The 25775-nt window shown below is 38.3% G+C and overlaps 1 protein-coding gene across 1 annotated transcript in view; it reads left to right on the top strand.

The window, feature by feature from the left end:
• The first annotated feature begins 223 nt into the window (after nucleotides 1-223).
• Nucleotides 224-25775, top strand: part of LOC108716770 (clavesin-2) — a 46087-nt gene continuing 20535 nt past the window's right edge. Inside the window, exons 1-2 of the mRNA XM_018263209.2 lie at nucleotides 224-1678; nucleotides 21989-22163. Coding sequence (XP_018118698.1) covers nucleotides 1290-1678; nucleotides 21989-22163 — 564 coding nt within the window. The 5' untranslated portion in view covers nucleotides 224-1289. The remainder of the gene's footprint in view (nucleotides 1679-21988; nucleotides 22164-25775) is intronic.

Raw genomic sequence — 25775 nt, forward strand, 5'->3', positions numbered from 1 at the left:
AAGGGGCAGCAGGATTGCCTTTTCCCTATATTACAAGCTCTTTGCCTTCTGGTGGGCCTCGACCAGTGAGAGGAGGGGCTGTGAATGATAAATGAGAGGTAGCAGGTGCAGAATTTGAAAGGGTTTGCTAATAAAGAGTGCAAGTAACATGTGGTGAGGAAGGCCAGTTAAAAAGATGTGCACCATTCTCTGCTGAGAGGATAAAGGGCAGCTGGAGACCCTGCTTTCATCAGCACCAGCCCTTCTAAGCAGAGGTACAAGCTGCATAGTACAGACTCTGCCCAGAATGACGTCAGCCAGCCTCTAGCAGCAGGACCAGAAGTGATTGAATGCACACAACAGCCGGGCAGACTCTCTTCGTATTGCCATCCAAACCCCAGCAACTGCAAGGCATAAACCACAGGCAATGCATGCATCTCATTCAATTTAAACCAGGTTTCCTGTCTTTCTGGCTTTGTCTTTGGAAAAGACAGGCTACAGATTGATGCTGCATAGGAGGCACAGAAGGAAAAGGAATTGCCAGATCTTCTTTGCTACCTAATCAGGAGGGTGTCACCATCTTATTAATATCAGCTGGATATTAATATTGTATATTTAGAGGGGTCTCTCATTCAGTCCATTATTTGCTTGTCCTTAAGACTGAAGGTTCCTTATTCATCCATGTGGCTTTCTGTAACAAGACCAGATACTGCAGCTTGCCGCATAGATTAGATGTTTTTTTCTCTGCCTCAAGATGTGATACTTGTTTTGGATTGGTATTTTACCTTAATGTGAGCTGCCTGCTTAGAGCTGAGGATGGGAGCTGTATGAATATCTACGGATCTGTATGAGCATTTACCTACACATGACTGTGGATCACTGGTGGGGTTTCTGCACGTGGTCACAGTAAGAGAAGCCCTGTGCACCTCTTCTTTGGTACAATTCATCAAACAAAGGAATCTTAGCAGGCAGGGAAAGCAATGCTCCGGTAAAGTGCACTTGATCAGGAGGCATTTTAGGATTGTCATTGTACTGGGAGGGATGCAAGATAGGAAAGGATTTTCCCTGCTGCTGTCTAGAAGGCTCTCTCCTTCTATCTACTTTTCATCTCTGAGGTCAGGGGGTAAAGAAACAATCTACTTTGGATCTGTATAACTGCCTTTTATCTTATTAATGTGGACACACTCATATTTTATTATTTAAAATACATCTTATCAATCATTCATTTATTTCTGAGTAATAACTCATGCTCATACCTATTGCAGTGTGTATAATAAGGAATTATAACATCATTGCATAGAATCGACAACATGACACACTTGCAGGCAGGCCTTTCTCCGGAGACACTAGAGAAAGCACGATTGGAGCTAAATGAAAATCCAGACACCTTGCATCAAGACATCCAGGAGGTAAGGGACATGGTAATTACAAGGCCGGATATAGGCTTTCTCAGGACTGATGATGCTTTCATCTTGAGGTTTCTAAGGGCCCGGAAGTTCAATCACTTTGAGGCATTCCGCTTGTTGGCCCAGTACTTTGAGTATCGCCAGCAGAACCTGGACATGTTCAAGAACTTCAAGGCCACAGATCCAGGCATCAAGCAAGGACTCAAGGATGGCTTTCCTGGGGTGCTATCCAATCTTGATCACTTTGGTAGGAAGATCCTGGTTTTGTTTGCTGCAAACTGGGACCAGAGCAGGTAAACCCTTTATAAAAAAAATGTATTTATTAATCATGTGGGATATATATATACATACATACATTTTCAAGGATATAAAATACTATTATGGTTAATATGCAGAGTTGTGCAGTATGCAGCCTGGCACTGTGTTATGCACCAAATATGTTATATATACATACATATGCATAGGAAAGTCAAAAATAAAATATTTTTTCAGGTCAGATTCTACTTGATAAATATTCCTATGCTGGTTTTGCACTTCCCTTACTGTTGTACCCAACCTAACAGTTGTCTTGGTTATTATGAGCATATGTTAATGATAAAAATAAGGGGGATTGATCAATGCACATTCCCTGGCCCCCTGTTTCATAAGTAATCCAATATCTATGCAAATGCATGTATTTACAAAAACAGGGGTTTTTAGTTACAAAGTTATGATCATAAAATTGGTAAGCCACCACACAATGTCAAAGTAAACCCCATATGGCAGTCCCTAACTATTTACCTCATGTCATAGTATTCAAAGGCTGGCACCCCCCTGCATGGTAGCATTTCCTGGGATAAGTGTCTCCTGACCTGGACATTGGATGTTTGTAGTTAATTTGGCCAAATCAGTAGCACTTCCATTGTATTTAAATATATTTTTACTTAGCCTTGGAGTGCTCTCAAAACCCCCCTTTTTGCATTTTGTATTCTAGCAGAGTTATTCTGATGGAAGTCTAGCAGTTATGCTGCAGGCCAAGCTTCCATGTGGTTGTAGCACCCCCACACCCGACCCTTTAAATGGTGGTCCCATGCCTTTAAAAATAGGTGTTGGTTTGGGCAGTCTCTCTCTCTCTTAAAAGCTGTAAGTGGGGGAGGATTTAGCCTGTAGAACCAATGCTGTGTTCTAGGCAATCACTCTTTAAAAGCTAATGGTGGGGGAGGACTAAACCCTCTGAGTGAAACCAATGCCCAGGTCAAGAGACACTTATCCAAAGAAATGCTACAATGTAGGGAGGTGCCAGCCTTTCAATACTATGACCAGAGGTAAATAGTTAGGGACTGCCATATGTGGTATCGTGGCTTACCATTTTATGATCATAACTTTGTAACTAAAAACCCCTGTTTTTGTAAAAACATTTGAATATATTTTGGAATCACTTATGAAACAGTGGACCAGAGAATGTGCCTTCAATCCCCCTTCTTTTTCCTCTATGTTTGTAGTTAATTTGGCCAGATTAGTAGCACTTCCATTCTATTTAAATATATATTTTACTTAGCCTTGGAGTGCTCCCACAATCCCCCCTTTTTTGCAGATGTTAATGATAACATGTACAAGTGAAGTTTCATAGCAATTTATCAACAGGCATAGTGCAAATGTGTGCAAATAGTCATGCTTTTCCATCTATAATGCAATTGGTTGTACTGGAGTTCAAGCATCATTTGCCAACTACAAAGTTGCATAAATCTTAGTAGGTAGTGTACATTTGGGTGCAAGTTGCACAAATAATGACAGGTGGTGCAAGGAGGTATGCCATGGGCATCCATATGCATGCACATTTCGTGCAAGTTGATTGCAAGATTGCATGCTGGATTGGCTATGGGTTCAAGGTGAAGTTGGAGCAGTCATAATGCAGGTGTAAACTACAGGGGGTCCCATGAACCTGTACCTTGTGCCTGATGTGCTAATGTAAAGCTTCCTTTATGGGAGTGCAGGTTGACAAGCACTAGTGAATAACATTTTACTATGCCGATATTTGTGCTTCTTAAAATGCCTAGCACTTTAGCCTATTCTATAGTAAATAAACCTTCAAGTCATACCCTCAAGTATGATCTACCTATTCATCCATGTGTCTATCTATCACAGAGAAGACAGACTGTCTCTGATTCTACCTATCAGAAGCTTTGTTGAAATCACAATGTACTGGGTGACTTGTAATTCATATTCCGTTTATTTTTCCACACCATTTCCTCTTTTTTGTAATTTTAGTCAGCATATGCACAATATTGCCATCAAGTCAGCTTGTTATTGGATCAAATTTAAAGAAAGACATGTTATTGTCTTACTGGCTAGGTGGAGAATTGACAACCATAAAATGGCCTATATATGAAGTCTATGTAATACTAAATAAAGCAGAGTGGTGATATAGGAAAGGGATTTGCTCTATTTAAAACAAATAGCTCCCTTATTTCTGCTTACATAGAAAAGCATCTTTTTTAGCAGATCCATGGACATGGATATATACACTTAGGAACCTATTTATTATGCTGTGTAAAATGAAATTCGCCAAAAAAAATGGTGTAAAAAGTTGTTTAAAATAAATGGCGAATTTCTCAAGTTCTGTTTTATTTTACACCATGCGAACCCCAGATTTTCCACCTTTATTTGACACTGCTTCAGACCTTTGTAAGTAAAAAATAAAAAAATAATATCATTTTACACAGTGATGTCTGGCGACATCTAACATTTTTACACCACATAATAAATATGCCCCTTAATATTGGTAGTTTATTTTGTTTTTGTTTTTTGGTCTTGTGGACCCTCCTGCCCTCATATTCTTGCCTTTCTAACCTTCTAAGCGTAGCTACTTTTTTTATAAGAGATATGCATGGCCCTACTACTGGACTACTGGAAACATCATCTAACAAAACTCTATTCAGTGATACCATCACCTTTCCATGGTAGTTAATTTAAGTTAGTTTAAGTTAGTTTAATGCGGTTAAAACATTCGAATCACACAAAAATGTTTCCAAGGTATATGTAGATGCTTTGGTGCCATCTGAAGGGAGGCAAGATTGGCTCTGTTCCTCTGCTTTCCCCTCCACGCTATGCATGTACTGGCCCTCACTCATTTGGCCATGGAGAGTGGCGGTGGGTAGCTGAGCTGCAATCATGCAGTAGACCAGGCACCAAGCCCTCCCTATGGTTGTGGGCAGGCCTGGACTGGCAATCTGTGGGTTCTGGCAAATGCAAGAGGGGCTGCTATAAGGTGCCATAGAAGTCACTATTTAGTGGTCTGGTAGGGGCTGTTTGGGCCTCCGTGTGGGCTGTTTGGCCTCTGTGTACCTGCAATGCCAGGGCCTATTTTAATTCTCAGTCTGGACCTGGTTGTGGGGTCTGTTATATGCTAGTTATGCCACAGCTTGAATGGAATTTTCTTGAGATAAACAACAATATGCAGGATGTATTCTCACATTAATGTATCTTACCCTATATTGTATAAGCACAGGGCAGTTGAGAATGTAGTTGTTGCACCATCTGGCCAAAATATCCCCACTATTGTCATTACAGTGACTATTGGAGTTATATCTAGACCACGATGCCTACATGCTACTACATTCAGCCCAGCTCAGTGTGGCACAGTGTGTTAAATGTTGGGTTTATGAAAGTCAGATTATATGAAGTAAAATAATTTTAATAATTAATTGTATTTATTTTAACATACAGTTGAACATGTGTAAGACATATTTAGTTCCTTTTCAGCCATAAAGCAAGTTGAAAGCTAGTAAAACTATGCAGCCCAATTCTTCCGAGGCTGTACTCACATGTAAATGTTGAACACAGGTTGTTTTTCACCTGCATTTAACGCTTACATGTGTCTGTATGAGTACAGCCCCACAAGAAAGAATAGATTATGGCATGCAAACTGAGATGTGTGTTGAATGAGAAGTTTAAGGCTCCAGCCAAGTAGCTTTATTTGGGTACTAATACTATTTGGTCTTGCTGTGGCCAAAAACTACAGTTGTATATTGTAAGGTAATTTTCAATTGAAGTTTCCATATGTAACTGATTTCAAATCATAAATACATGCATACAGTAAGTTACTGCCTGTGTAGTTTTAACTTTGCGATGTATATTCCTTAATATTGATTTTAGTATTTAAAAAAAATGATGTCTTGCTTTGTCACAACGTCCCGGTTCTGTTTACGAGCACAAGCCAGTTTTCTGCACTAGGAAATTAAAGGGTCAAAAACTGACTCATTCAGCCTTTATTAAAACTTTAATGAAGTGTCTGCTCTTAGTTTAAAAGCCTTGCAGCTGCAATTTTAAAAATGTAGCGTAACTACACATACAGCAGTCTCCGTGGTTGGGGGCCTGGGGGAGATGGGGGGCCCGGACTGTAAGGTCTGTTGCCATAGGTGGATTTTAATGAAGGCTTGGGGAGGCTAAGGGGCAGATTTACTAAAGGGCGAAGTGGCTAACGCTAGTGACTTTTCGCCAGAAATCACATCTGCAGGGACATCGCCAATTCATTAACAGGCACAGGCGTTTATTCGCACTCTATCGCCAGGCAACTTTTCGCTCTGGCAAAAGTGCTTAAAAGCAAAAATTCCTCAGTCTTCTGTCAATTACATAATATCCCATGTGCCGAAAATGCATTTAAGTTCAAAAAAACGCTGGCCACTTTTCCTTTTTTTAAGCGGGATTGCTTGCAAAAGTCCTAATAAACTTTTTTTGGGTAAGCGGCTTTCACCAGACATTTCCTAACATATGGAACATTCATTTTACAGTGGGCTGATGTGTAGGGCATTATATTAATTCTCTTGTCTTTATTAAGGTTCCCTGGACATTTGTAATAAAAACTTTGTAACTTCAAGCATTTGCGCCAACATTTATAATACAGACCTCCATACAACTTTAAATTACCCACCGTGATTCAACACAACACACTACTACAAATGTTACAGTATTAAGTGTGGATAAAGCTGGTACATTTATTCCAGACAAGTTTATATGCAGTGTCAGTATTGCTTCTGCTGACAAGGGACATCCCATTCACCTGATGCTTGATGCAGGTTCAGCTGTTTCTATACTACCAAAGGATATTTTCTTGAAATACTTTGCAAAAGATCTGCTTGTTGCACCTGCCCTGAAACTGGTCAGTTACTTAAAGAATCCAATCCCTGTGCTTGGTTGTTTGCCAGTGACTGTACAATTTGAATCAAATACTGCAAAATGTGACTTTTACATTGTGAATTTCACCACAAAGCAACACTTCACTGGGTTGTGCAAAGAAATTTGTACACAAAGTTAAGTTGAGACCAGATGTAAAACCAGTATGCCAGAAATTGAGGCGATTGCCCTACTCTATAAGGGAGACTATCTCACAGGAACTAAAGAAACTGCTAGAGCAAGATGTGATTGAAAAATCAGAATCCTCTGAATGGGTTTCACCAATTGTTGTAGCAATGAAGAAAACTGGAGGTATTCGATTGTATGTTGATCTCTGTGAACCTAATAAAGCAGTTGTTATGGATAATCACCCCTTGCCACACATAGAGGAAATATTTTCAGAACTCCGAGGAGCAAAATTCTTTTCTACTCTGGATCTCCAGAGTGCTTATCATCAAGTATTACTGCATGAGGAAAGTAGAGACCTCACTGCATTTATCACCCATGATGGTTTGTTTTAGTTCAAGCGTGTACCTTATGAACTAGCTTCAGCACCAAGTTGTTTTCAAAGACTGATGTCTTCTATACTCCATGGCATACCTGGTGTAGAATGCTACTTGGATGATATAATTGTCTACGCTCCAACTATGGATCTTCATGACAAGTACCTAGAAAAGGTTCTGAAATGCATTGATTCTGCAGGACTGAAACTGAACCACTTCAGACAAACTCAGCTGACATTTCTGGGTCATATAATCTCACAAAAGGGATTACTGCCTGACCCTGACCATGTCAACGCTGTTACACAACACCTCCTCCATCTGATTTCCAGACCTTACAAGCTTTCTTAGGTCTTACTTCATGGTATTCTAAGTTTATTCCCAACTATGCTTCAGTTGTGGAGTCACTTTGAGCACTACTACGTGGAACTTTAAGTCTGGTGTGGTCAGAGTCTGCTCAACATAGCTTTGAAATAGTGGAACAGCTAATTGTGAACAGTCCAGTGCTAGCTTTATTTGATCCTGATCATACAGAGAAAACTGTTGTCCAGAACACTCACAGAGGCAGAGTGTAAGTATTCCACTGTTGAAAAAGAAGCTCTAGCAATGCTAGCATGTGTTTGTGCAACAGAAAAATGGAGAATGGGGTAGAGATTTTACCTTATGCACTGATCATAGCCCTTTAATTACACTGCTTACAACAAAGGGACTAGGAAGAGCTGGAATGCGTATAGCTAGATGGTCAGCAAAACTACTGAATTTCAACAACAAAATGCAATACAAACCAGGTTTGAAAAATGTTACTGCTGATTGTTTGTCATGTTTACCTTTACCTGCAGCTTCTGATACACTGGATGAGGACATAGAAGTTGTAGCATTGACTGATTTACTATCATCTACAGTTACAGCTGCTGATTTTAAGCAAGCTTGACTCACATGTCCAATTCAAGTAAAACTACGTGACATCTTACAAAGCAAATGGCCAAATGCTGAGAAGAAACTCAGTCCTGATCTTCAACCTTGCTACAGGATTAGACACGAACTGTCCTTAGTAGATGGCTATGTTGTCCGTGGAGCTCATCATTTACTGGTACCAGAGACCTTGAGAGAAAAGCTCATACAAATTGCACATGAGAGTCATCAAGGAATTGTACATACAAAACAAAGACTACAAGAACTATACTGGTGGCCAGCAATGGATGCTAATGTGGTAACTGCCATTCTTTCTTGTGTTACTTGTCAGAATCATGACAAAACAGCTACACACATACACCAGCACCATTCCCTAATTCAGCATGGGAAAAACTTGCTATTGATATTGTCAGTCCTTTTACAGATGCTCCTATACATTGTAGATTTGCTATAACCTCGATAGACTATTATAGTAAATGGCCTGAAATTGCATTTGTTTCTCATACAACATCAGCTACAGTAATAACATTTCTGTAGTCAGTCTTCAGCAGAGAAGGTAATCCAAAGGAGTTAATATCAGACAACGGACCACAGTTTATCTCATATGAGTTTGAATCCTCTTTGAGAGAGACGAATATTGTGCATAGGAAATCTTCAGTGTATTACCCACAAGCAAATGGAGAAATCGAGCGATTCAACAGAAGTCTGAAAGAAGCACTACAGACAGCAAATCTAACTGGGAAATCTTGGAAAGTATATACAAAAGAGTTCCTACATAACTACAGAGCAAAGCACCATGCAACAACCCAATCATCTCCAGCTGAATTATTACATGGCAGACAGATGCGCATTAAGTTACATTTTGCAGACATCAAACTTCCACAAAATACTGTGCCTACAAAATCATCTACTGCTGACATTGTGAAACGTCACCAAACCAAATTCAAGGCTTATACTGACAGAAAACGTGGTGCCAGAGAAGTACACTTTCAGCCTGGATCTTTAGTCAGAATTAAGAAACCAGGAATACTGAAACAAGGATGTATACCCTTTTTATTAACTGATTTTTTTGGAGATACTTCAGATACTGCAGACTTCCCCACCCCTCGGACATGTGTCCTTGGTTCAAATGTTCCACTTGATCTGTGACTGACCTTTTGACAGGTTTTTCTGCTATCACCTCAGCTATCTCTTTGTGTGAGTCCATATGTAGACTCACTAATTCTGAAGAACATAATGTCATTGCTCTAAGAACTGTATAAGAGCCCTTACTGCCACAAAAATCTTCTCTGTCTGCTCTTTGGGCAGAGTAACTATCTATGATTGTGTCTGTGTTTTTTTGAACTCCAGGTAATAACCTAACCTTAACAATACCCAAAGATCTTTTATTACGGTAACTTTGCACAAACTTTAAAAAAAAACAACCTAGCCTTCTGAGGATTCTTGAAGCTTAGACTGCAGAAAAATCTGAATTTGCCTTGGGAGAGGGAAAAAAAGAGAGCTAAACATTATTTCACTAACTTGTTTTGTGAAGAAAACTCACTTGATTTTAAGGATTCAGATTAGTTTTGGTCAGGTACAAGGCTGAATCTTGGCCAAATACCAAACTGAATCCTAGATTAGGTGCATCCCTAGTCTCTGGTTCCTCAAAAGGGAAACAAGACTTCAAAGCTTTGCTAAACTTACATTTTTTTTTATCAATATCTGAAAAGCAAGCATTTTCCAGCATCTTATCTGCCACAAGTCCTTACATACATTATGTAAGGTCTTAACTATGTTTTACCTACAGCATAGCTGTGAAGTTGGAGTCGGAAGTAATTTTGGGTATCTGGAGTCAGAGCCTTCAAAATTACTCAGACTCCTAATAACTTTAAATACAAGCACTGAAAATAATCAAATCAGATTTAAGAGCTTTTATACAGGAGGATATAGCAGAAGTAATTCCATTTCTAAGAACAATACTTTAGTTGATTTTGGATTGTATTTAACAGCTAGATGCCAGGTTCAATTAATATATAACTTGTTGTAGGTTTTCCAATTGTTTTTGTTTTATGTAGTTTAACTTTTACTTAGAATAGTTTAGGTTTAGAATACCAAAGAATGCTGTTTATATTTTTGAGCTTTGGCAGTCATAAAATGCCTTGTATGTTGTGGAAAATACATTAGTATATTAAAGGAACAGTAGCACCAACAGATGAAAGCGTTTTAAAGTAATTAACATTTAGGAGGTTATTTACTGGTCAGGCTTTTTGGGAAAAAAACGAGTATTTTTTCATGGGAAAAAACTTGAGTTTTTTGAGATTTATTATACCCATTATAGCCTTAATCTTAAAATCAGCCACCCCAAACCTGTCGAGGTCATGCATAAGTCAATGGGAGATGTCCCTATACCAATTTGAAGATATTGTGATTTGTGCTGGGTTTAGCCCGATAATCTGATAAATTCTGGGTTATTGGGTAACAAATAAAATAGAGCGATTCGGGAGAAAAGTCCCAAAAATCGTATGAATTGGTTTTGCTTGTTTTTGTAGAGTTTCCCAATTCAGATTTATTCAAGTTATTTTAATGATAAATAAGGCAAAATTGTGGATGGGAGTTTGGTCAAGCTCTATTTAATAGAAAAACTTGATCAATTCAGATTTTAGCAAATAACCCCCATAATATACTGTTAGCATGCACTGTGTGTTTGCACAGGTTACATAACAAATAACAGATAATCACAGCTTATCTGTTATGTACTATGCAACCTGTGCCTTTTCTGCTTTTTTTTCCCAGCTTGAAGAGCTGCTTCCCATGGCTTCACAGCAGCTTGTTTATATAAATTATAGTAGTGCCAACTCCACATCCCTGATCTGCACAATTTAATCTGCCTTTTCCAAGATGGCTGCTAGTTACTGTCTGCCACAGTGAAGTAGTGTGCTACTCCTATTCAGGGTTGGAAAAAGGGACTCCTCCCAGAGTAGCAGAGAGAAAGGGGTACAATGACTAAAGAACAAATTGTGTTTTTCTGATGAATCTTCGCTAAAAAATTTGCAGCGAGTCTTCATATTTACTAAAAGACAAGCAACACACTTCGCTAGCAAATTACCTTCTTGTTGGAAAACTTTTGATGCATTATGTCAGGCCATTTATCACAAAATCCGCTAATTGATCAAAGTGTGAAAATTTTAATTTGTAACCCTTTTCACCAAAATCTATTTTGCTGACTGGCGAATTAATACATTGAAGCTACATCCTCAACATTATTATGTCAGTGACATCATATCATGTATTACAAAAAAGTTTTAAAAATGTCTTATCTGCACATTTTTTAACATTTAAAGCTCATGCCACAATTGTTTTAGGGTGGACTCATAGCCTAGGACAATAGAAGATCTCTGTCTCCATTTTGTTTCTTTATACATTTTTAATAATAAGTGGCAATTTCACTGACATCACTAATACATACATATGACCCTTATATGCCCACTGAATTTAAATTGGCATAAGTGTAAGCTGTAATGTGTGTGAGAGCTCTGCATTATAAAGGGAGCAGATCAGAGGGGAAAATTGGTAATACAATGCCAGTGAAGCAGTTTATTTTTTAAATGTTTTTTAAAACAAGTCACAAGTATGCTGTGTGGGAGCATTTTGCATTCCCTAAGCTCTGCTTGCATGCTGAGTCTCTAATTAAATAATCAGTACTTTGAGGTACTAGTTTCATTATGCCCAGTGAGTATCTCATTTGTTGCCAACTTGCAGTCCCCAGGGCTCACCTTGATAGAGGTGACTGAACAGCGAATTATGTTTCCAAATTCTTTCTTTCTCCTTCTAAATCTTATATGAGCAATGTGGAGCTAAGGTTATTCTTTCTCCACTTTGCTGCACTTGGAGCTATTAGTGTGCTCTTGAGTGGAGTACTGTACCTGAGAAAACGTAGTGCTTTTTACAACATATAGGGGGCGAGAGTTTAAATTCTTATGGATCAATGCCAAAAAGCTTGAAATATTCCATACCTTGTAAATCATTGTGGGATTTGGTGGATTCAACTTAATGACAATGTTTATAACAATCAAATAAGCCCTTTTCATAATTGTAGGTGTTTTATATAAAAAGTCTGTGAGGCTGCTGCACACACGTTGACATTTTAAGGGAGATAATGCCCTGGTGCTAACAGTAGTATTATATAGGATTTGTGAAAAAATCTGTTGCACTCTAGGGACTTTTGCAGTAAAAAACTTTATTAGAATCTACGTTTTGACCCTCAATGGGGTCTTTATCATCTTGATAAAGACCCCATTGAGGGTCGAAACGTTGATTCTAATAAACTTTTTAATGCAAAAGTCCCTAGAGTGCAGCATCATTTTTCACAAACTCTATATATATATTTATCAAGATACTGAAAATCACAAGCAATGAGCTTTAAATAAACACTCACCAAATCACGCCCAGTCACTAACCCCCACCAAATGAAAAAGGTCCAAAAGATCAGGCATAGCCTTCCCAGCATGCTCCATTGTCCCAAGTTAGAACCTAAAAGTGAAACACATTTTGGACTTTTTGTGAAATAAAGCATAATCATCTTTTGCAAGACCCTGTTTTGTGAAATAACTTTTTTCAATATATATATATATATATATATATATATATATATATATATATATATATATATATATATATATATATATATATATATATATATATATATATATAATACAAATGCTAGTAACAGCACTCACGCTTTGCAGTACTGTATCTTTGCGGTGCACGTCCCATGAGGTCTCCGGTCAGTCCTCCATAATATATATAGTTCGATTAAGAAACAGCACTCGCCATAAATGCTCAATATTTTGTATTAAATAGTAAAACAGTTACATCGCCATATATGTGCACATACATAGAAGCGACGTTTCGAGCCGAAAAGGCTCTTTCTCAAGCCATGTGAAACAATGGTGAAAAAGTGCATACAAAGTCCATAGCGTCCTTTATAGTCCAGCAGGGGAAGTGACATAGTGCATTCTTGTTCATCCTCTCTGTAGGGATTCCACCCTGTAACCTGCATAGAATGTACATAGCCTTACAGATGTATATACATAGGCAATTACTAAACACATCTTTTCTGATATCCTTCAATTATCAAAGAAACAAATATAGATCATAGTCTCTATTAAGACCATGTGGGTGGAGTGAATTTAATTTATTAATCCACCAAACTTCCCTTTGTTTTAATCTCAGTTCCCGATCCCCTCCTCTCTTAAGTGGAGGTACAGTTTCCAACACCATGAATCGTAACTGGTCGACCGTATGGCCAAATTCCTTAAAATGTCTAGAAAGTGGCAACGCCAAATTGCCTGATTTAATGGAAGATTTATGTTGCGAAATCCGTGACTTAACCTTCTGAACAGTTTCCCCAACATAAATCTTGCCACATGGGCACACGATGGCATATACCACATATTGGGACAAACAGATATGGTATCCCCTAATCTGTATAGTCTCGCCAGTGCTTGGATGTACAAAAGTTTTTCCCTTTATCACATATTTACATTGTATACAATTTAAACATTGGTACATACCCGTATTTCTGGCACCAAGAAATGTATTACTTTGGGTATCTCCCTTTTGAACTAGGGATCTAGATACTTTAGATCCAATAGTTGTACCCTTCTTGTATGATATCAGTGGAGGGGAAGCAAATTCCCCCACCATAGGGTATGCCCTACGTAGTATGTACCAATGTTTACGTAGAATGGTATTGACCTGCTTGCTCAATGGTCCATATTGGGTCACAAAGGTGATCCTAGACCCCTTTGTTTTCTTAACCTTTCTGTGATAAATGATCTTTTCTGCCCTGTCTAATACCCTAGATGGATATCCCCTCTGTTTAAATTTAGTTCTCATTTGTTTAGTTTGAAATTCTCTCGTCATGGGATCACTTACTAGTCTACGCACCCGAGTGAATTGACTAATAGGGATTGACTGTTTAGTGTGTAGGGGGTGATTACTTGCAAAGTGGAGTATCTGGTTTCGGTCAGTGGGCTTAGAGTATAATTTAGTTTGTAAACCTCTCTCCCTGTAAATTAGAATATCCAAAAATGACACTTCTTTATGATCACAAATTCTGGAAAATTTGATGGAGGAATGAAAACCATTGAGTCGTTCGTGGAACCGCGATAGGGAGCCCATGTCACCCCGCCATATAACGAAAATATCGTCGATATATCTCCACCAAGCTACACAATGTGCCTGGTACAGATCATCCCGATATACGTATAGTTCTTCAAGCCAAACCATAAAGGTATTGGCGTATGAAGGGGCGACATTGGATCCCATCGCGGTCCCACGCAACTGTAGATAAAATACTATATATATATATATATATAAATAAATTGGCCAACTACGTCAAAGTCATCCCATATCTGGCCAGTCCTATGCTCAATTTTATATGATTCATTAAGAATTCTATTGCTTCATTATACATTTTACAAAGGGACTAGGTTTTACCTGCAACTTACTTGCTGCTTGACGTAGTTGGCCAGCTTAAATATATTGCAATATATGGACAAACAATCCCTGTTTTGTTTAAAGGGTAAGGCATTTTTTAGTAGCAGTATGCACAAAATGTCGCTGTCTTAAATATATTGATAATGGGTTGAGTGCAGAGGACTCTTGTATTTGACTATATGTATTTTGTGGTCACAGCCTCATTGCACCCCCGCCTAATGGTTTTAAAAAATAGTGGTGAGCACAACATTCCCTTGTTTGTTTTATATATATATATATATATATATATATATATATATATATATATATATATATATATATATATATATATATATATATATATATATATAAAACCTTTTCACTAATATAGTGTGTTGTATTGTTTTTTACTTGTTGTGTGTTCATAAAGTTTTATTTAAACGTTCATTCTTGGAAAAGTCTCCATGATGTGATGTTATAGGCTTATTTCTTCTGCATGTTGTGAGGAAATAAGGTATCAGCCATGCTTGCAGCTATCGTTGCCATCTGTTTTTTTTGACCTGGGCTGCCCAGGTCAAAGCTGCCTGCCTGTTTTTTCAAATTAGGAAAACTGGGCAGAATTCTCAATGATTGGCGCCCTGTCCATGATGTCACGACCGCCCCTCAGCATCACAGTCCCACCTCCATTGCATCATGGCCCTGCCTGGATTCAACCGGGCCAAAAGGTGGCAACCCCTTCTTGCAATACCATCCTGATTGGTAAGAGTCCTGACTGTTACTGTACCTCCAGATTACCCACATACTCTGCTAACAAAAGGTCTGAATGTCCTGAGTTTTGGAGGCCACTTGCTGAAGTATAACCTGAGGGATATTATAACAGAAATAAAGCAGATCTGAGTTGGCATTTGTCAGTGATACTATAAATGGGGATGACACACAATAACTGCATGAATTGATTTATGTTAAGGGTTAGAATCAAATGATTATATTACTAATTTGAAAACAGTTTGATTTATGTCAATGTCTGTAACCATCACAGTTCTGTTAAACAATCAACGAGCAAGTCTAAAAGTAAAATATAAAACCTGTACTTGAAATCTTCTATAATTTGCACTGCTCTGCATTGAACCAGTGCTGAAATGTCTGTGGCCACTGCTGCAGGTAAATATCTTACAGAATGTCTATGTAGAAGGTTAAATTGAAAGTAGATATTCTAGTCTGTCCTCCAGATATGGTGAGTAAAAAGTAAATGGCCCCTTTAATTATAATTAACCCCAGAACTATACAACCAATTTTAAAAGAGTTAAAAAGTAGTGATGGGCGAATTTGTGCCGTTTCGCTTCGCCGAAAAATTAGCAAAATTCGCCGGCACCCGTTTTTTTGACGCCGGCGCCCGTTTTTGACGCCGGCGCCTGTTTTTGACGCCGGGCAAATTTTCGCGGGCGTTTCGCGAATTAATTATAAGGCATGTTATATATTAAAAAGTAAGTTTCTACTTTGAAAGCTCTGCCAATGATAAACAAAACTCCAAATAATTAGGAGAGGTTCCCAAAACTTTTCATATGACTGTATATTATTTCATTAATTAATACGTTTCATTTCAACTAATTAATACTTTGCTTGGTAACCACACATTTGATGACAGCAAATGGTCCGGAGTGCAGAAGTGCTTTGCAAATTGGGTGCCTATTGTTTCTTCAGTTTATTATGCCATGGCGCAAGATTCATCTTAGTTTCAGTAAGTCTCTTCTACCAGTCCCTCTGTTGGGCATCAGTTGTGACACAGGTGAGCAGTAGGCTGTAGGTGGACACCCCTCATCTGTGTAATCTGCAAGGATTTATTCCAGTTTCTGTAAATTAAGACAGAAAAGTTCTGTAAGTTTTTTAATGATCTATTTGCATGTGATTTTAATGTAGCTAGAATAAATCCATGTGAATGGCAAAACAATTCTCAATTTTTCTCTCTTTTAATGTTTATTTGTGTTTTAGTAGCCTTTAGTAATGGGGTATTACAGAACGACTGATTATCTGAATAAACCCAGGTCCCAAGCATTCCACTTTATAAATCCCATAGCTCTAGTTGCTTGAACCCAACCCCCAATTAATGCCATGAATAGATATTATGGCAATCTAGCACAAATTCTTGGAAAAAGCATGCACCTCACATTGCCAAAGATTTAACAAAACATACTTTCTCTTTGTGCATCCCACACAATTTCTGCTGGACACAACTTGTACATGGTGGACACAGCATGTGCCCATAATTAAGTTTAAATTCTTCAGAAAAAAAACTGCATTGTGGAAAAATGTGACAATTTGCACCTCAAAATTGCTGTTTTTACAAACAATCATGTCCCCACCCAAGTTAACATTTGCAGGAAAAACTCATTGTAACTAAAGAAAAATTTCACTCTTTTGGAAATTGGTATAAAATGTTTTTATATGGTTTCTATTTGTCATCGTTTCACAGGGACAGGCTCTTATTTGAGACCTTGGTCCCTGAGGAAACCTGTCACTAGGAAACATCCCCCCACTGAATTTGTCTCAAAAAGTCCCTGTGAAATGTTTTTTGCAAGAGGTAGGGGAGCTGTACATTTTCTAAATAGATTTTTCAACGTTTGCTGCCAAGTTACGAGGATGAGGTTATGAGGATGATATGCTACTGTAAAAAGTGGTCATACACGGGCAGATTTAAGATGCCCTTTACATCTTTGGCATCTTGGCATCATCAGATTAGACCAATATTGTCTAGCTTGGATGTCTAGGCGTCATCCAAAGTGAACTGTTATAATCTAGGCGACATTTAGGGGGGTTGAGCTTGATGAATTTTTTCTTTTTTCAAGTCAAATTAATTGTGTGACAATGATGTTAAATGCCTGCCCACAGGTGTCACACTTTTCGCACTTTCTTTGGAGAAGAGGGGCGTTTGCACACTCACAGTACACACATGCATATTTACAGAACATATAAATACACACATATAGACACATGTTTTGTTTATACTGTATTGAGTTATTATTTATTGAATTATTGAATGCTTCTTTCTCACTGATTAATATTATTTCTGTTGCTTTGACATGGATTTCTAGTGCTTATATTGCAGCAGCCAGTGCCAGCTGTGGTCATTTGTTTACATTGTTTTAATTTTTGGGTCTCCATATACACCATATTTGGGAAATTATGTGCATATTGAGTAGCAAGCTGCTCAGAAGATCCCTGTTATTCATATTTAGGATGTTTTGCCATACATTAAGGCATGTAGGAGACAAAGTGCTGTAAAATGCAAGGTTTGAGGTGATTTTTCACCACTGATGACCCCCCCCAACACACACAAAATTGTGGGTCACATATGATTTCATGCAGGGGCAGTTCTGAAAAAAAATTGGGGTGTTGTTAACTTCGGGTGCTGGTATCTGTACAGCAGTGCAAAGTACAGTGTTCTGTATATATGTATATATGTGTATTTTCAAATACACTGAAGTGTCTAAATATTCAATTTGGTAAGTATTGTTAATATGCAACTAAGTATCCTATATAATAAAGTGCAAGTGTCTCTGCGTCCAGTCCCTGTGTCCGTGGAATTCGCTACTGCGCATGTGCAGCGCATGTGTTGCCACCCGGCCTGTATTTTACCGGCCTAGCCAGCGCTCAGTGCGGGGGAAGGAACCTGCTCCGACGTCACAGCCGTCTGCTGAGCGGGGCTGCACCTCGCAGTGGGCGGGATTGGAACTCGCATTGGGCGGGGAAAGGCGGATGCTGCAGGGAACAGTACCCCAGTGTTTTCCCCGTGTCCTCCCCCAGTCCCACCCACAGCCCGAGTACCTGACAGTCCGTGTGTCCGGCAGCATCACCCCGGTCCCAGCTGCTCCCCGGCCAGCGCTCAGTGCGGGGGAAGGAACCTGCTCCGACGTCACAGCCGTCTGCTGGGCGGGGCTGCACCTCGCAGTGGGCGGGATTGGAACTAGCAGTGGGCGGGGAGAGGCGGGGAAGCGGTGTGGTGGGTTGAGGGACAGTCAGTACAGTGCGTGTGTGTGGGAGGAGTCTGAGAGCATGTGACTCTGTGACGTCTGGAGACTCTATTGAGTGGGTGTGGGTAAAGCCCCGCCTGCTGGAGACTGGGAGTCAGTGAGGGGGAGAGTTTGGGAACAGCACTGGCCACCAATGTTAACCCCCCTGGCCACCAATGTTAACCCCCCCTGGCCACCAATGTTAACTCCCCTGGCCACCAATGTTAACCCCCCAGGCCACCAATGTTAACCCCCCCCAGGCCACCAATGTTAACACCCCCCTGGCCACCAATGTTAACACCCCCCTGGCCACCAATGTTAACCCCCCTGGCCACCAATGTTAACCCCCCCTGGCCACCAATGTTAACCCCCCCTGGCCACCAATGTTAACCCCCCTGGCCACCAATGTTAACCCCCCCTGGCCACCAATGTTACCCCCCTGGCCACCAATGTTAACCCCCCTGGCCACCAATGTTAACCGCCCTGCCCACCAATGTTAACCCCCCTAGCCACCAATGTTAACACCCCCTGGGCACCAGCATTAACCCCCTGGCCACCAGTGCTACAAAGGGGGCCCTGCCTACTAATGTTACCCATTCTGAAATGTTGGGAGGTATGTGACGACATATGTTCTAGCGCCCGTTAATTTAACGGGCTTAATGTCTAGTAATTTATAATCTGCCAGTAAAGTAATGCCTTCTGGAGTTTTATATTTTATTCATACTGAAATTTTTTACTTCAAATGCAATTTTTTGTTAGTTCACTCACAGTTTACTTTCAGCTGCTGATACTGAATAGAACTATTATAACACGTTACATTTTTATATTTCAGTTGCAACCCACAGATATTTTATATTATGTTTTAGGGGAAAAAATTAAAGTACCCATGAAATTATTTTCTATTTACTTCATTGCCATTTCAAATAAAAGAATGTAATTATTGGCATTTTATTCATGAACAAATTTAATATTTTCAAAAAGCTAACAAAATAGCTGACATATGACTTCTGTGGGCACTTCATTGAAAATCACTGAAATGGATTTTTAATTGCAAAAAAAGATACAAAGACAACAGGATAAGCACAGCTGCAGAAAGACTCATCAGGGATATGTTTCAATAAAACTAAATAACTTAATTTTAATATTTTTTTTCTGCTGTAGTTACAATCCAATCTAGATATGAATGAGACCACATATCTGCAATGCTGTCACACAAAACTACAGTATTTGATTAAAAAATTAATATGTTTTTTAGGGCAAAAACCACTGAACACCTTTCAATAAATCACCACCCTTTACTATTATTTTTATTGAATTCAAATATCACATAATCTTCAAAACTGTTTTGCAGAGTAAGGGAAAAACCCAAAGCATGACCTATTTTAAATATGTGGTTCAGTAGTTGCTGGGCAATTTGCCTGAAGCTGGTGTCTACACAAAAACCATTTCATATTTATTAATTATACTGACCATTGGGCAGTGAGGGGGTCTGGCAAATAATCATTCATCAACTAGGTCCCAAAATCACCCCTTGGTCTAATATTTGCTTTAATGGAAACCATCTAATATCAACGGTACTGATTCTTGGTCCATTTCTGAAAATTCTCTGTATTGTTGGTTTAATTTATTGAGTAATTCAAAAATTAGTATACTATGGCAGGATTTATGTAAAAATGAAAGTAGCCGATACCTTTTTATGCATCAAATGGGGTGATCCCAAACTTTATTCCATGGTGCTCTTCACACTGTTCACAAGATCAAACGTTTCGGGACCGCATGGCCCTTCATCAGCGATGCGGTCCCGAAACGTTTGATCCTGAAGGGCCATGCGGTCCCTAAACGTTTGATCTTGTGAACAGTGTGGAGAGCACCATGGAGTAAAGTTTGGGATCACCCTGTTTGATGCATAAAAAGGTATCGGCTACTTTCATTGTTGGATTCATTGCTGGCGTGTGGCTAGGCCAGTGGCAATACCTGCATCCCCTTCTGCCTTTCGTTATTGCAGGATTTATGTAAAAGGCAAAAGGCAGTTATTTTGTTAGATTTTGTTTGTAATGGAATCAATTATTTGAGTGAGCTCTAAAACATCTGCTAGGAAAGGAAGCCCCCTATTGTATATATTGGATCTAACTGTCAATCATTATCTGACAACCAACTGCTGCAAGAAGACAGAATGAAGAGAAACAGACGCTGAGAAAGGGATAGTGAACATAAACTTGATTATTTCAGAAACAATGCAGAACATTTGATTGTACTTAGAACGTTTCTTATTTCAGTATGATGAAGCTTATATTACATTTTAATTTTCAGGATAGTTCCCCATTAAAGTAAACTTTTAGTATCTTATAGAATGGCCAATTCTAAATAACTTGTCAAATGTTTTTATTATTTCTTTGTTATAGTTTTTGAATTATTTGCTTTCCTCTTCTGACTGTTTTTTTATTGCTACGTTTTATTGTCCGATTCTTATTCCAGTCTCTTATTCAAATTAATGCATAGCTGCTAGAGTTAAATTACCAGTTCCAAACTGGAAAGCTGCTGAATAAAAAGCTAAATAACCACAAATAGAAAAAAAAGAAAGAAAACCAATATGGCACTCTACATCATACTAACAGTTGAGTCAAAAGTGAACAACCCCTTTAATGACAATGCTTTCAATTTTGGCTTGACATCCCCTTGTTTTCAGACAGAGCATGTTTTGTAAATATCTGCTGAGCAGTGCTACCGGATCAACTGTAGTACAAGCACAATGTGTTTATAATTTTTTCTGGACTACACAGATGAATTTAAATAGGTTAAACTTGTTAGAATTTATTTTTCAGCTTTATGAGCCATGACTTGTGTTGGAATTTATGGTATCTCATGATCAAACACCTTACACTTACCGTAAGTTTAATTAATATAATAAATTAATTTCTAATAATAAATATTAAAATGTCTATGTAGGACGGCATTCCCATAATTCAGAGCAGAGAACATTTGATGGCCAAACACAGGATGAGAAATATTTCTATGCTCAACTAAATAAGCAGCAGTGTGTTAGATTAATGAAAAAAAGTGTAGGTTGTTTTTTTGATGTGTTTGATGTGTATAATATGGTTCACATTGTTGAGAATGTTGTGGTTACCTTGGTAATGCAATGTTCATCCTAAGGTGTGAAATTGAATGCACAACCACATAATTGTTAAAAGGTTTTACATAGACACAACAGTAGTAATAGTAACAGGTGTTGAATTAAATGAGTGCAGTTACCCATATCAACAGATCAGATCTTTTCTTTTGTTTTTTTAACTAAAAGTTGATTAAAACTAATTTGTGATTGATTGCTACTAAAATCTTCAATGGTGAAATTTAGGCAGTACCTTTCAGTCCTATCATCTCAAAAGTTGGTGTTAACTCATATTAATCAGAATAATAGCTTTTATGCAAACACACTGCTCTTGAAGAATTAGCTGCTTTTAATTGAAAGTAAAATATTGGAACTTATCAAGTAGTAAAAAGTGTTGATAAAAATAATTTTTGTAAAATACAAATTGCTGTTGAGTAGTGACACATTTATGTTTTTATGCAGGTATACTCTAGTAGACATTCTACGGGCAATACTGCTATCACTAGAAGCTATGATAGAAGACCCAGAACTACAAGTCAATGGATTTGTTTTGATTATAGACTGGAGCAACTTCACCTTTAAACAAGCATCCAAACTTACTCCAAGCATGCTGAGACTTGCCATAGAAGGTCTGCAGGTAAAATATTTGTATCCTTGTATTAATTGCAACTGCAGTTAGGTTATGAAATTTAATAGAGATAGTCATAAAGAATTCATCTAAGGGAAATATAATTGCGTTAGGCAAGATTTTTGGGGGAAGGTAACATTGGAAGGTAATATTTGAATTAATGTTGATACTGAATTAGCAGCTATGCTTTTTATTTATTATATTATTGTATTTCATTTTTTTATTGGGCTTGGTATAATAATATACTAATATAATCATAGTGGATAATGCACCCCCTACTGTAACATAGTAACATAGTAAGTTAGGTTGAAAAAAGACACACGTCCATCAAGTTCAACCTTTTCGCTTTTTTTACCTGCCTAACTGCCAGTTGATCCTGAGGAAAGCAAAAACCACCACCTGAAGCCTTTCCAATTTGCCTCAGAGGGGAAAAAAATGCCTTCCTAACACCAAAATGGAAATCGGACTAGTCCGAGCTATCTTCCATAACCCTGTATTCCCTCACTTGCTAAAAAGCCATCCAACCCCTTCTTAAAGCTATCTGATGTATCAGCCTGTACGACTGATTCAGGGAGAGAATTACACATCTTCACAGCTCTCACTGTAAAAAACCCTTTCTGAATATTTAGCTGGAACCTTTTTTCTTCTAAACAGAATGGGTGACCTCATCTCAGCTGGAAAGACCTACTGGTAAATAAAGCATTAGAAAGATTATTATATGATCTCCTTATATATTTATACATAGTTATAATATCACCCCTTAAATACCTCTTCTCCACCGTGAACATTCCCAATTTGGTCAGTCTTTCTTCATAACTAATATTTTCCATACCTTTTACCAGCTTAGTTGCCCTTCTCTGTACCCTCTCTAATACAATAATGTCTGTTTGAGTGATGGAGACCAAAACAGTATGGCATATTCCAGTGCTCTATAAAGTGGAAGAATGACCACTTCCTGTTGTGAATCAATGTCCCTTTAATACAGCTCAAGACCTTATTTGCCCTTGATGCTGCTGACTGGCATTGCTTGCTACAGCCAAGTTTATCATCTACAAGGACTCCAAGGTCCATTTCCATAATGGATTTGCCTAGTGCAGTCCCATTAAGGGTATAAAAGGCTTGGATATTTTTACATCCCAGGTGCATGACTTACATGCTGCCCAGTTTGCCAGTTTGCCAAGATCCTGATGCAAGGATGCCACATCCTGGATGGAATTTATTGGGCTGGATAGTTTTGTGTCATCTGCAAACACTAATACATTATTTACAATACCCTCCCCTAAGTCATTAATAAACAAGTTAAATAAAAGTGGACCCAATACGGAGCCCTGAGGGACTCCACTCCAAGAACCTTACTCCAAGTAGACAATGTACTATTAACAACCACCCTCTGTACCCAATCCTGTACCCAGTTTCCTATCCATGTGCAAATGACTTCATTAAGCCCAACAGACCTTAGTTTATAAAGCAGACGTCGTGGGGCATGGTATCAAATGCTTTGGAAAAATCCAAATAGATCACATCTACTGCCCCCTCTGTCCCACTGTCATCATAAAAAGCAATCAAATTTGTCTGACATGACCTATCCTTCTTAAAGCCATGCTGATTGCTGCTCATAATGTCATTCACTAGGACAAAATTTTGAATGTGATCCCTTAACAAGCCTTCAAATAATTTGCCTACCACATATGTCAAACTTACTGTCCTATAATGGCCAGGCTGAGATCGTAATCCCTTTTTAAATATTGGAATGACATCAGATTTCCTCCAATCCATAGGTACCATACCAGATAAAAGCGAATCTGAGAAAATCAGAAATAGGGGCTGGTCTAAAACTGAACCAAGCTCTCTCCCGGGGATGTTTGCCATCAGGCCCTGGAGCCGTGTTTACATTCATTTTTATTAAAGCTTTATGAGTCAGCCACTGACTAGATTGATATGAAGTGAGCCTGGGAACTCAGACTCCTCTATTGTATACACTGAAAAAAATAACTGATTTAGCACATTTGCCTTTTCTATATCTGTTAAAACCATATTATTAATGGATCAACTCTCAACCTGCATCTTTTTACTATTAATATATTTAAAAAACATTTTTGGGGTTAGTCTTAGACTCCGCTGCAATGCATTCTTCATTTCCTTTCTTTGCCTTCCAGATTGCTGATTTACAGCATTTATTATAGTGTTTATATTCAATAAATGCAGCTTCTGTTCCAACAGACTTGTCATTTTTAAATGCCTTTCTCTTCTTTCCTATGAACTTCTTTACTTCTACCTTAAGCCACATAGGGTGATTCTACATTTACTCCTTAAGAGAATAAATTGAGAACAGTAATGATATAATATAATTTTAAATGACAACCATTTGTTCTGTGTTTTTAGCTGAAAACTTAGTGCCCCAATCAATGCTCTGAAGGGCAGCCCTGAAAGGCACTAAAATTATCTTTTCTGAAATTCATAGTTTTTGTTGCCCCAGTGTATATTTGTTTTTTGCACCAGACATTAAATGATATAACATTATAGTCACTATTACCCAGGGGTTCAATGACTTGCATATTTGCTATAAGTTCTGGGTCATTTGAGATCACTAGATTCAGAATGGCATTTTTTTTTGTGCCATAAAATTGTCATGCAACAAGTTTATAAACTTGTTCCCATTAACTGATCTGACAGTACTGTTGTTCCAGTCAATATCTGGGTAATTAAAATCTCTCTTTATCATTACTTTACCCAAACTAGCAGCCTTTTCTATTTGCATCAGAAGCTTAGCCTCCTCCTCCTCACTTACATTAGGGGGTCTATAGTATACTCCTACAATTCATTTGCTGGACTCTTTACAATTGGTGAAGAACTCTACCCATAAGACTCCTTCATTTTCTAATATAACCTCCGCCTACATATAAGCTTCGAAATCCTGCCTAACAAACAGATATACCCCTCTTCCTTTTTTATTGCCTCTGTCTCAAATTGATCGAGTTTTTGAGCAAAACCCAGCATTGGGAAGGCTATTAACATCTTCAAATGGTTCTTCTGCCATTGACTTCTACATGACCTTGACAGGTTACAAACCTTTTGTTAAAGACTGACATATATGATGCCTACTGGAAAATCTGTAGATGGAAGTTTTTTCACCTTTACTAGACCATCAGTTTAATATGCTTTGAGATTAAACTGTATCTACATCTTCACCCTACCTTCATAACAAATGGTGAAATAAATGTGTACCATTCAAAATTCTCTTTGATTTTTGAAGATGACAAGTTGTTATGGGTAATTTAACAGGGTTATTTACTAAACCTTGAATTTTCCTGGCCGGGCTTTTTGGGGCAAAAAGTTAAATTTTTTGTGGAAAAAAACTAGAATTTTTCAAGATTTATTTCAAGTCAAGTCAAGTGGATTTTATTGTCATTTCAGTCATATACAGTAAATATTTCACCCCGATGCTGCAAAAAGTCTAAAAATCTCACACCTGTCGAAGCCCTGTATAACTCAATGGGAGAGGCAACTATACAATTTGAAGTTTTTGTGGTCTACGCTGAGTTTAGCCTGTAAAACAGACCTGAGCGATTCATTTAAAAAGCTTGAAAAATTCGAGCGATTTGGGTTTTCGCTCAATTTTAT

The sequence above is a fragment of the Xenopus laevis genome, chromosome 5L (genome assembly GCF_017654675.1).
Source record: "Xenopus laevis strain J_2021 chromosome 5L, Xenopus_laevis_v10.1, whole genome shotgun sequence".
Classification (NCBI taxonomy): domain Eukaryota; kingdom Metazoa; phylum Chordata; class Amphibia; order Anura; family Pipidae; genus Xenopus; species Xenopus laevis.